Genomic DNA, 12,955 nt, shown 5'->3' on the forward strand with positions numbered 1-12,955 from the left:
CCCGTGGACCTGGGACCACAGACTCTCCATGGTACCCCTGGCCATTCGTTTCCCCATCTGCTCTAGTACAACTGCTTGCAGAGCAGAGGTATCAGCAAGAACAGCTTTTGAAACCAAGGAAAATGCAGCACTATATCCAGAGGTAAACATCTAAGGTACTAGTTTAGAAACTTGCGTATTACTATCCCTTTAGTTAAGCCCTGAACAACAGTGATGGGAAGAGCTTTCAAAATAAAAGATGGATGTTACCGTGGAAGGCTGCTGACAGTTACCCAGGCACTGAGTAGAGCAGAGCTATCATTTTCATTAGCACTGCCAGTCACTGTCAGGGCAAAGTGTTTAAGGGACGTCCAAAATAATACCATTAGTAGACCAGGATAATAGGGCAGAACCAGAAAAATGATAAATTTCTAATATTACAGTTTCTGCAGTACTGGGGAAGAAATGTGAAGGCAATATGCATCTTTCTTTTCATGATTTGCAACAAGAAAATACACTACTGACATATTTTTGACAAATTCTCCACCATATTGCTTAGAGGTTATTTTTACATTCCCAGCCTTGCAACAATCAGTACTTTTTAGACACTGATGCCTCAAGGGCAGCAGTCTCTGTCTGTACAACACTGGCCTTGAATGGGAAACTTTGGTTCCTGCATGACAATAAGCTGACAACGATTTTAAGGAAATACATGTAGCATGGCCCCAACATGAAAGAGGGGACTAACCTCTGAACCACAGAAGGATCCTTCTGTCTATCATTTTCCTAGGAGGAAGTGAACACTGGTTACACGTTGGCATACTCACAGCTAACTGATTTCCAAACTGGCTTCTGCCCAGGAAGCTGGATACCATTAGAAGGAACTGGTGACACTGGAACTGTCTCAAATGTGGGCTGATAGGCAAGGAAAAATGATCAGACTGCAGTGAAGGTAAATGTCTATGGACAGAAACTGCTATAGTTCAAGCAACAGCGTATCATTCTCAGCTTACACTCTTTTGCCAAGTTTAAGCAACCTGTTGTGATTCACCAGAGAACATTTTTCATAGCCAAGCCCGAGAATTAATCTTCCCCAGGCTGCACGCATTTGGATCATGTTGAGGTCAGTAATATTGCAGCTCACTGTAGCTAATGAGTCCTGTCCTATATAATGACTGAAATTAGCTAAGTAAATTGCTGTACATAATTGTGCTAAGTGAAAGGTCCTTGTCAAATTGTAATCCATCCTGCTTTTAATCATTTTGGCTACAAATCTTTTTGAGGATTCTCTGACACATGCTTAATATCCGCTGCTCCCAAACACCTGTCAGAAATCAGGCTGTTCACCACCTTTCGGGATTTGGGCACCAGCAAATTATTAATGGATGGATGTCCTCCCATAGGTTATATACTAACACTTTATCAGTGAACTGCAAAAACAGTTTTAGGGAAAAAAGACCTTTTCTACAGTCAAATTCATTTCTTTCCGCTCCAGAAATCATCTGCACTGTGTGAAAATGAGGGAAGCGTGTGTGCCACAGCAGAGAAGGGGCTTTGAAGTCCATGGGGTGGCTTTCAAGCACTGTCACCTTTTCTTGGCAGAGGATTTTTTCACTTGTTATTAGCAGTTCTGGTACTCATCATAAAGACAAATCTGAGTGTTTGTATGTACATGGGACAGTAGCAGCTGTCATGAATTTAAAACATGCTCTAAAGGATACTCAGTGAAAATAACTAAAATGCCCCAAACCAGCCTTGTATTTTTTTCTGCTGTCCTTTGCATGCTAGTGGGAGTCCTTCTTTTCCCAAACCTGCTGCCTTGCCTTGCCTTGCCTTGCCTTGCCTTGCCTTGCCTTGCCTTGTCTCGCCTCTCCTCACCTCACCTCACCTCACCCTGCCCCCTGCGCCTGATGGAGCAGCCCCAGCTTTCTGGCTGAACCTGCAGCCGAGAACCCCAATAAGCCCACAATAACAGCTCTCTAAATTACTCTTTAAATTGCTAAATTGGCTGTTTATCAACAGGTAGAAATGCCTCAGGGCCGAAATTTTGTCTTCCCCATTTGTAGCCAACGCACAGGAGCAGCATTCAGGTTGCTAAAGAATGTCAGACATTTAAAAGAGAGGCAGCTCCTCCAATTGGAAAGCTGAAGTAACGTTGCAGTTGTTTTATTCAATCTTATCCTCTGAGCTATTTGGGTAACACAGTCAAATGTGACATGAATAAAATCTCTCCTGAGAGAGTCCATTCAATGGCCTGCAAACTTGATGACAGCAAACAGGATTCGAGTCACAGGGACTTCCTTTGCCAGAAGACTGTAAGGACCATTGATTTTTTTAAAAGGAGAACTGTGGGATTCTTTTATGGTAAAATCCCATAACATTTACACAAAAGACTTTAGGACATAAAAAAGCAATATAAATTTCAGGTGGGACTATGGAAGTGAAGGGAACGGTTAAACTTGCCTCAGCAATTTGGGAAAATCAAACATAAAAGTAGTTATTCAGCTGCTTAAGATCCAGATAGAGAAATTAATGGTAAACATTAACAACTGATTCATCTACTTCCACTGCTCAGAATGCCTGACCCCGTGAACAGTATTCAGAGTGGATTTACAGTGAATCAAGTTTATAAAGAAAAAAAATCCTTCCAGCCTTAAACGAGTGGAATCAATAGCGAAGCAGCTGCAGCAGCCAGGTTCAGCTGAGCACGGTGGAGCTGGCGGAGGGTGCGGACAGCACAACTCTGCCTCGCACCCAGCAATGCTTGCAAGAGCCTGCAGGCTGCTCTAGCTTGTGGCAATTGAATAACATGAACCAGGTACAATATCAGGGGTAGCTAAAAATGTCATATTCTTGGTCTCATTTCCAAGACTCCACAGGGAGAGTGTATAAGGAAGCCAAATCTCTGTTTCTTTTGTGAAAATCTCTTCCAAACAGGACCAACAACCCTTCTCCCCCACACCTTTTCTTTTAATCAGAGAATAATATGATATAAAGTAAGGGAAGACTGGGAGTAAAACCTTTATAATGCATGAATTTTAAAGATCCAGATTGTTTCATTAGTAAAAAAAGAAAATTAAAAACCTTTGGATGCTCATGTCATAATGAATGTGAAAGGCCAAGAGTCAAATTTTGTCCTCAAATAAATTGGGACAGCCTTATTCATTTGGCTGGGGCTCCAGTGAAGGCAAGACTTCAGATACCCTGATTTCTGACTGAAAGTGATTCATTAGACAGTTCTCATTATCTGATACTAAAATTGAGCCCAGTGTTTACTGGCACAATGTACACAGGAATTTCCAATGGGAAGAGGAAACCAGAACAAGGAAAAGATGATGATGAGGTAGATAGTTCTTTAGTAGCTACTCGCATTGTAGAAGTTGTAAAAGCAAATCATTGAAGCAACCAAATTCTATTTTCAGCCCTGAAGCTAAGGGAAATAAAGGCAAAGGAGGATAGTCTTATAGCTCTGGTCAGGATACAAGTTGCTCATGCTTTAGATATATTAATCTTTCCGAGCACTGTCATCACAAATGGCTTTTCATGCAAATAGCTCTGAGTCAGTGATTTTTCTTTAATTAGGACATGATAGTCTTACGTATTGCTCAAGTAAAATGCTCCTAAAACTCTTGAAGGAGTTTTAGCTCATCACAATGTACAGCGTTGGCCTGTTAATGAGTATGATGCTTCATTCCCTCACTCCAATAATAAAATCAATCTTTCCCCCCGCCATTTGTATTCTGATGTTGATTTTTCTAGACTTTGAGTATGAGCTGAGCCAATAGCTTCTGATGGAAGCAGCAGGATAACAGCAGTAAGGAAAATCAGGCCACTGTGATTAATAAACAATTTAAATCTCCGTAATGTGGCTGTCAGTTGAGCCTGCTTCATATAGGCCTGTCTGAAGTAGAGCGGAGGCACCTCAGCTGGGACAGGCTGCTCCATCGAGGCGTCACTCTCAGAGAAATGCTGCATTTTGCCCCCAGGGATCATGGTGCCTTCCTAGGGTGGCCAACAGAGGAAAAAAAAAATACCAGAAAACGCAAAAAACACAACAAAAAAAACCCAACTGAAAAAGGAAATGTGGTTTTGTTTTCTTTCATTTCAGTCCGCTTGGGCTGTTGAGGGGATACTCCTGGCCTGAGAGGATGGACATCAAGGCAGGGTGAGGGAAAAGCGCCCTTTGCTCTGTGTTGACCCACAGAGAGACTGGCCACTGGGCAGTAATAGAAAAATGTCTAGCAGGCAGGATTTTTTCAGAACAAAGAAACCAGGGCAAATCTGTTTGTTTTGGGTTTTTTTCCCCCCCTCTGGATGACAACTATCTATGCCTCTTCAGTGGTCTCCTAAATCTCATCTCAGGTGACCCTAGTGAGCTAATCACCTTTTCTCTCATCATTAGCCACAGAAGAGAGTAATTCATCCTGTGACCCATCCCTCTAGGCTCATGTAATGCTTAGGTTGTTGGGAAGAAGGTGTAAATCCGTTGTCCTAATGGGGAGGATTATAGAGTTACGTGAAACAATTAGAGCTGTTTTGGTATTTGCAACATGCTTATTTCTTCCCTTCCCAACTAAAAAGCAAAACTCCTGCATGCCGTTTCAAGCAGTCTTTTTACCAACCTCTCTTCAGCAGCTGTGCTGAAAAGATTTGCCCCTCCCTGTCCCCTGTTGCTCTTCTTTTTTTGGCTGGGTTGTTTTTAACGTAGATCACTTTCCCAACCTGATTCATCACAAAGATTCACCGGCAGCTGTAGTGCCATAGCCAAAGAGCCAGCAGAGCTTGAGGGACTGCTTCAGCTGACAACTCTGACAAAGGACTGCTCGGGAAACCCTCAGGTCAGGGCACAACACGCCCCTGTACTGCCTCTGTCCTTCAGGAGCTGATAATTAGGATGGACTTTCTAAATCCCGTAATAAGCAGCAGAGATAGGAGCGATTGTCAATGGGAATGCCCAAAAAGTTTGGGGAACCTGTAGGCTTTTAGAAATACAATCTCTTTTGCAGTCCGTTGGAGGGAGGTGATGGTGTTATCTGCAGCTGTATTTGTGTATCTGTGTTTAACGCTTAGGTAAGCACCCTGCAGAACTGCATATTTTTGTGGGTAGAAAAATCAGAAGTCTTAATTACTTTTTCAGTCTTATTTTTCAGACTTTCCCAATGCAGAACTAGTAAGTGAGCTGAATTTCAGAGGAGGTAAAACAATGATTTGAAGGGCACTGGCTCTGAAGCTCCTGATTCCTTCAGCAAATGAGCGAGGTGTGAAAAATAAGCAAGTCAAAACCAGATCAATAGCAAGTCCATCTGAGAGAATGGGTACAGCATTTATTTGGCTGATTGAAATTTATTGGGAAACTTAAGTTTTACGATAATTTAAAAAAATTTTAAACACATTAAGGCTTACAGATACTTGAAATGGGAGGAGTGTGCTAATCTAACAAGAAGTGCCATCAGCTTTTTTATGTTCATGCAAACATGCCTGATGATTTCTCATGCAAGAAAGTCTGCCCACAGGAAACTATGAGATGCTTCTAGATATATTTGTGGGATATGTGCAAGAGGTTAAAAAGAGCCCAGATACTTAAACTGGAAAGAAAAAAGTTAATTCCCTAACCATTATGTCATTGTAATTTTAATATAACTATGCAGCTACAATTTTGTTTCCCAATTTTTTTGTTTTAAATTCATCCAGGATGTCAAGCCTTGAGGAGAAGGTAGGACAAATAGCAAAGGACAAAACAATTTCATAATGAAAAAGAGTTTCTTGGAGTTTTGTGATGGCAGGAACTTTAATATTAATTTCAAAGGTGAGCTTGTGAGCATATTGGTGACTCCCATTTAAGATATCATGAGTGACATATGTAAAGTCATGTGTGTTGCTTTGAGCGTTGGACTAAACTCACACAGGCTGACTGCAGTCACCAAAATCAAAATGTGTAGGGATAGGAATTAGTGTGTTTAAAGCTATCCTCAGGGAAACGTGGATGAAACCACCAGAGGCAGTGTTCATTTCTGAAGCCATGAAGCAAATGAACAGTTAATAGATTTTCATTTGCTACGTAAGTGAAATGTAACTGCCAGCATGCCAGTTGCAATCATGCTAGCAGGTGTTTAATTGCTTATGCATATTTGAACCCCAGTTGCTTCATTAGAAAAGTTTTACTTCACCACTGAGACTGCTGAGTAAATAGCAAGTGTCCCCAGAAGCCAGCAAAAATTTGAATAGCTGCCAAGAGTAACTCACCAATTTTCAAAAAATAAGGGAGTAAATGTTAGCCTTGATAGGAGATTGCAGGAGGAAGGCTGGCAACTGGTACAACATTATGTTACAGGTTAGTTGCAAAACTGTGCACCATCTATTTTATTTGGTTTCTTCCTTCCCTCTCAAAATATAGTATATATAGCATTAAAAGTCTGGAGTTAGTGTCAGGAACTGCTACTGGCTGGCTGTACATTGTCAGCAGACAAGAGTTCCTGTGTGGTAGAACTTTTGATGAGCTACTTGCAAAATGCATAAAAATTAAACTCAAAAACATTTAGTAGGATGCATTAGCTACTTACAGAAGGGTCACTGGTGCCAAAGATGTCTCGCACATCCCGGACTGTGTGCTTGTTCTTCTTCCTCAGGGTCTGAGTGTAAGTGTTGTACCTCTTTTGTACAGCGGCAGCTTGAGTTCGGGTCAGAGTGGACAGCAGAGCTTGGCCGTCTTCCTCTTCAGCTCCCGAGATCAACGTAGATAAACCTACGTCTTGCAGCCATTCTGCCTCCAGCTCTCCTTCTGCAGAGGAAGATCGTGTGTTATCAGGCCTGGCAGGGGAGGGAGAGGGGGCTGAAGGAAGGGAGGTGGCATGGTGGATCTCTGCCTTAGCTTTTACCTCGAGAAAACTCCACTTCCAATCTTTCTTAGGCCACAAGTGTAAGTTAATTTAGTTTTGTCAACATACTGTCAACTTTCAGTTTGGCAGTCTCTGTACAGGAGAGGCTTAGGAGAAGAACAGAAGAGGTATTTTTAACCTATGCATTAACACACTCACGTGAAGAAGGCAGTAGAGTGTCTAGCGTGACACAGCAAGTTGCTAGAAACTAACCCCCTCATTCAAGAGCATAAATCCCCTCAGTTACCACTTAAGCCACATTGTAGCAGATGAAGCCATTTGGCAGGTGGAAATTAAATTGGTATTCCAATTAAAATAAGCAAAAGTACCGAAGTGATGTATATAATAGAATAATGTGTTTGCACAATAAAGATGGGATTTAAGATGCCAGAGCCAGCTTGTAATCAGACACCTGGTGAAGATGCCACAATGAGAGAAGTGTGATGTCCACCTGGTCCAATAGCCTGTCTTGAATAAGTTGGTTAAGAGCCAGAGCTGCTCACAAAAGAAAAAGGGTCAGGTACAGGTAGGTGTCAAAGAGGTCAGGTGGGGTAGAAGATGCAGAAATAGCTATCCTTGCATGCTAGGTATCATCCTGATAATAATGGAAGACTGGCTAGCACTCTACATCCTGGCATTTCTTGATGTCTTGATTAGTGACTAATATCTTCTTGAATCCTGTTCAATACCTGCTTCTCAGCTGATGCAACATGGCAACTGCTTCCACAGTGAGATTATGCACTGTGTGAAAAGTATTTCCTTTCCTGGCTCTATTGGACATGGGGGAAGCTTCTGGCATCTTCTCACCCCTGCAGCCCCCCCACTATCAAAACCTTGTCACACAAACACAACTCAAGGTTTCAGCTTGCTACCTGTTACGTTGAATGGATACCCTCTGTCACTGTAGGACAGGGAGAAGCTCCCAACCTACCTTCTCTAAATCATTTAGTAATTTTAAATTTCACTGTCATTGCCTTTTTATTTGCCTGCTTTTTAAAGTAAACACTCATAGCCTGTTAAAATCTCCCTTCACATAGGAGATTTTGAAGACTTTCATTTTAGTCCTGTGAACAGTCCTAGCTCCACAATAGGCTGCTTGAGACAAGACACTAATTGCATTCCAACTTTGGCTGAAGAAAAGGTATTACAAATAAACATGTCAAACAGGAAATGGATTAATTTGCAAGCATGTTCTGTAAAACAACTAGTCAATGCACTGATTGTTCTTGTCCCAGCACTGGTCTTAATGGCAGGCTGGTATTTCCACTCTCCCTTTATTGCCTCTTCTTGACACCAAAATGCAGGCAGATTGATGGACACCAGTTTGCTGCACTTTGGCAGTTAGATATACACAAAACAGAAAATTAGAAGGCTGGACCACAAGGACAAGTGAAAGCATCTTACACATGTGCCTTCACTGACTTCGTTGCTAACGGCCTTCTCTCTTTACAAAGCTCTAAAAAAATATCTGCTTCTAAAACACCTGCTCTATGTTAGATGGGGTGTGACCAGACCTGTAACCCGTGAAACAGCTTGTCTCCATTCTGATACTTTCTGTATCCACAGATAGGGTAGTAGGCTGTTCCTTTCCCTCCTTGAACTGATGGTTCTTCTGCTATCCTCACTCTTCTTTCTAACAAGGTCTCTTTTCATTTCTGTGTGCCACTGTTCTAGCCACATCCATTCATGTTCCAGTTTCTTAATTATATTCATTTTGGCTTTTCTCCTGACATATTCTTTCCAAGAACTTAGTTTTTAATCGAACTTGGCTTTCATGATGCTATGAAAAATAGTAAAGCACACATGAAATTGTGCCTGCTTACCAGCCACCCCTGTGACTTGTTTTCTCTGGCTTTTGCGCTTTTCCTATTCTAACCACTCACAAACAATAAGAAATAACATCAACAACCAGAGCAGTAAAACTATTAAAGAGAGGGAATTTCTGCATAAAAAGCCCTCAAAATTTTATGACACATAGGTTTAAATAGCGGCTAAAAGAAAAAGACATTGTTTTTATAGTGGTAGCTATAAAAAGGGTCTTGATACTGTGTTTGATTCTGCTCCATTACAAGACAAATAGGTAATTGAGAGGGTTCCCTCTGCTTGGTAATTCACTTTTTTCTCATAGAGATTGCTAGGAAAGAGCGGTGCCTTTCTTTGAATTTCAGCTATATCCTCAAATAACTCAGCATCCCAGCCTTGTAACACCAGGTCTTAAAGCATTTCTGCATGTCACTGCCATCTTAAACACATCATGACTTCCTCTTCCCCTACATTTTCATCCCTTGTATCACTTGTTATGATCTTCTATTCTTTCTTGACTGTAGTTACTGTCAACAGAGTAAGTGTGCTGATGTCTTCCATTTGCATATGTGGTCTGGCAAAAAACAGCATTATGGTTGTGACAGTATCAGTGGTTCCTGGCTGCTCTCATCCTTTGACTTCCTTCTTAATGATTCTTCATCTATTCATCTGAAAGACTTCTCAAAATGGTGACAAATATTTGGTTTTGTTTTGCCCTGAGGGCTTCCACATTGATTTTCAGTGTTTTGAACCTCGGCAAGGAGTGTTATCCTATTAAGAGCTTAACAGAACTCACTATTATTTCCAAGATTTATAAACCCAGACTGAATATATTCCTGAAGTTAATAACTAGAACAAGTTATTACTATAAGAACCACTGCCTGGTTATGTGTGGGTGTATGCAATATATATGTGTTTAAAACAATAGTATGAAGGTAAATGAAGTGTGGAGATGTATTTCATTTTACTTTGCAGTCTCATTTTTAATTCAGGACAGAGGGGAAAAAATCAATGCGATGTAATGATGTGTAATCAGACAAAGAGTAGCATGGGACTGCAGCAAAGTTTGCACGTTGTGAAGATTTAGCTCATCAATGATGAATTTGATGGAAAAGTTTCTGAGAACATGGAAAATGGGCTCCTGTATTGTCTTGTCCTACTAACTTACCCAGCTTGGTAACTCACAGATATGCAACATGCTCCTGAGCATGCAGACAAGTCAGGGACACCCAGTTCATGCTGACAATTGCATGAAGGAGACACCAAGATGTTCACAATCTCTTTCTGGGATCTCCAAGCTAGAGAATGTGATCAGACAGGAATTTTGCCAATAAGGTCAAACTGATTGAGGCAGATCGCTTTTCTGCCTTCCCATAACAATAACCATAAAATGTCAATGTTACATCCCGATCTACTTTCATTTGAGACCACAGTCCAGCACAAAGAAGTGCAGTTTGGATTTCAGCTGTCAGACCATAACCCTCATAGCAGACCAATTCTTCTGGTGAACGAAGGTCTTCTCCTTTTGCTTCCTGGAGAGCCCTACTGGGAACTAGTGAATGGTAGGTGTTCCCCATGGAGATGGTACATGGTTGGAGCTAGATACCTCTGTGTGGAATACTTATCATGACTGATTATATATTTGATTGCTTTAGTAGTACTTTTTCCTGCTTTTCCCCCATTTTCCTGGTAGCAGAATTAATGACATCCCATTGCACGTCAAGGTAAGAAAAATACATTGTCACTTGTGTTAATAATTGTATAAAAATAACACACCATTGTTTCAAAATCTATCCCTAGATCAGTAGTTACCAGACTAGTGTCCGTGATCTGTGAAAGGGTTGCAGTAGTTATTGGTGGGTCATGACCACAAAAGAAATCCGGTTTCACCCTATAGTAACACCTGGTATTTTGTGTTGCACAATATAACACATTTGTAACTGGAGTCATAACTGGAAAAAAAATGAGAACTGCTGTTCTAGGTGTTATTAAATCGTCTAACACAAAGCTGCATTGCAACAAGCTGGACAGGCTGGATCAATGGGCAGAGGTCAGTTGTATGGGGTTTAACAAGGCCAAGTGCCGGGTCCTGCACTTCGGCCACAACAAACCCATGCAAAGCTACAGGCTTGGGGAGGAGTGGCTGGAGCTGCCCAGCGGAAAAGGACCTGAGGGTCTGGTTGACAGCCGGCTGAATATGAGCCAGCAGTGTGCCCAGGTGGCCAAGAAGACCAACAGCATCCTGGCCTGTATCAGCAATAGTGTGGCCAGCAGGAGTAGGGAAGTGATTGCGCCACTGTACTCGGCACTGGTGAGGCTGCACCTCAAATCCTGTGTTCAGTTTTGGGCCCTTCACTACAAGAAGGATGTTGAGGTGCTGGGCATGTCCAGAGAAGAGCAACGAAGCTGGTGAGGGGTCTGGAGCACAAGTCTTATGAGGAGCAGCTGAGGGAACTGGGGTTGTTTAGTCTGGAGAAGAGGAGGCTGAGAGGAGACCTTATCGCTCTCTACAACTACCTGAAAGGGGGTTGTGGTGAGGTGGATCTTGGTCTCTTCTCCCAAGTAACTAGCGATAGGACGAGAGGAAATGGCCTCAAGTTGTGCCAGGGGAGGTTGAGATTGGATATTAGGAAAAATTTCTTCACTGAGAGGGTGGTCAGGCATTGGAACAGGCTGCCCAGGGAGGTGGTGGAGTCGCCATCTCTGGAAGTGTTCAGAAAAGGTGAAGATGTGGCACTTCAGGACATGGTTTAGGTGTTGGGTTGATGGTTGGACTTGATGATCTTAAAGGTCTTTTCCAACCTTAATGATTTTATGATTCTATTCTAAGGTAGTGCAGACTATTACATCTTTATTCCAAATACATTATGAAAAAGGAGAGGAGAAAATGTTAAGGTAACAGAATGAGGTAGTAATACCTTCAGCATAATTTGTATAAGTGATGAATGAATTTTGACAAGTGAGGAGTCTGAATGATGTAGGCATCTATATATTCAGACTTATCTCTAATGGATCCTTGAATTATATCTAAATTGGGCATTCTCAGAGAAACAGGCAGTTATCAAATTTCTGATAGCACCAAATATCTAAATAAAAACTGCTTCAAGATTTTTATAACTTCTACATTATATCCTACCAAAAGCCCAAAAAATTGAAAATTACAGTATGCTACATGAACTTTTTGGTCCTTTTACTTGGTTTGGTTTAATACATTTAATACTGGAGATGTTGTTTTCATTTAATGCCTCTCTTTTCTAAATTACACCATATCTGTCCTCCTGAAGCACAAATAAAATCAGTGCAAACAAACTTACTTCAGAAGTCAATTACCACCCCCAGTGAATAAACCACACAGAATTATCGTTTCTTTCCAGTGACATCTCATATATTCACTGTGATATCCAGAAGTGGAGCTACAATGATCATAGACCCAGCCTAGTACTTTTGCTCATACTGGATGACACAAGGAGGGAGATCAGACCATCACTAAAGAGATGAGGCAAAGTCAAGGTGTGAGGAAGAAGTGGTGTTTGTATGCTCACCATCAGCAGGTTTGAACTCCAAGAGCGTTGCTTCTTCAGATCCATCTTCACTGCTCTCCTTGATGCTCTCCACTTCGCACCAGAAGTCCTCCATGGAGGTGCTGTCCATGGAGGCTTGTGAGTTGGAGCGACTGAATGCAGGAGGAGGTGCTGATTCATTGGAAAGCATCCTATTAATTCTTCGACAACGAGGGAGGGACTTTCTGAAAAGAGATAACAATGAAAATAAAAATATCTTCCTATCATGCTAACTTGTACCATGAAGACAGAAAATGCAACTAGGGCTTCACCTGTGACTGTACCAGGGAGGCAGGGAACAAGATGTTGGACTCAAAGTGCATAGTTCTGGTGGTCTTCATGATCTCTGTTGCTCATAACAGTTATGGCTCGAAATTTATTTTACATCTAATAATTGATCTCTTTAATGTCCTTTAGTGTTTTACACTGTAAAGGGGGACTCAGGAGATGCAATTTCTATTTCTAACACTGTTACACATCTAATGAGACACTGGAAAAGTATTTTAACTTCTTTGTGCCTCAGTTTCTATTCCTTCTTGTTTTACTTACTGGCTAAAATGCTTCAGTGCAAACTTGTTTGGGGAAAAATAATCAGATTTGGGAACCCAGAAATATTTTACAAACTCATCTTGGCTCCACTGACTGTGCATATTATAAAGAAAAAAATAAAACCTTGAAATATTTTAATTCATAAGAATAATTACATTTTATTTGTAAATCCTTTAAAAAGATTTCAGT

The 12,955-nt window shown here is 41.3% G+C and overlaps 1 protein-coding gene across 1 annotated transcript in view; it reads right to left on the minus strand.

Moving 5' to 3' along the window:
- The window catches only part of ARHGAP28 (Rho GTPase activating protein 28), a 31,565-nt gene extending 19,167 nt beyond the window's left edge, over positions 1–12,398 (minus strand). The window contains exons 1-3 of the mRNA XM_010285312.1: positions 12,200–12,398; positions 6,540–6,757; positions 807–894 (exon numbers count right to left, since the gene is read on the minus strand). Of these exons, the coding sequence (XP_010283614.1) occupies positions 807–894; positions 6,540–6,757; positions 12,200–12,368 (475 nt within the window). The 5' untranslated portion in view covers positions 12,369–12,398. The remainder of the gene's footprint in view (positions 1–806; positions 895–6,539; positions 6,758–12,199) is intronic.
- Between the last annotated feature and the right edge of the window lie 557 nt (positions 12,399–12,955).

This window comes from Phaethon lepturus, unplaced genomic scaffold (genome assembly GCF_000687285.1).
Source record: "Phaethon lepturus isolate BGI_N335 unplaced genomic scaffold, ASM68728v1 scaffold4244, whole genome shotgun sequence".
Taxonomy (NCBI): domain Eukaryota; kingdom Metazoa; phylum Chordata; class Aves; order Phaethontiformes; family Phaethontidae; genus Phaethon; species Phaethon lepturus.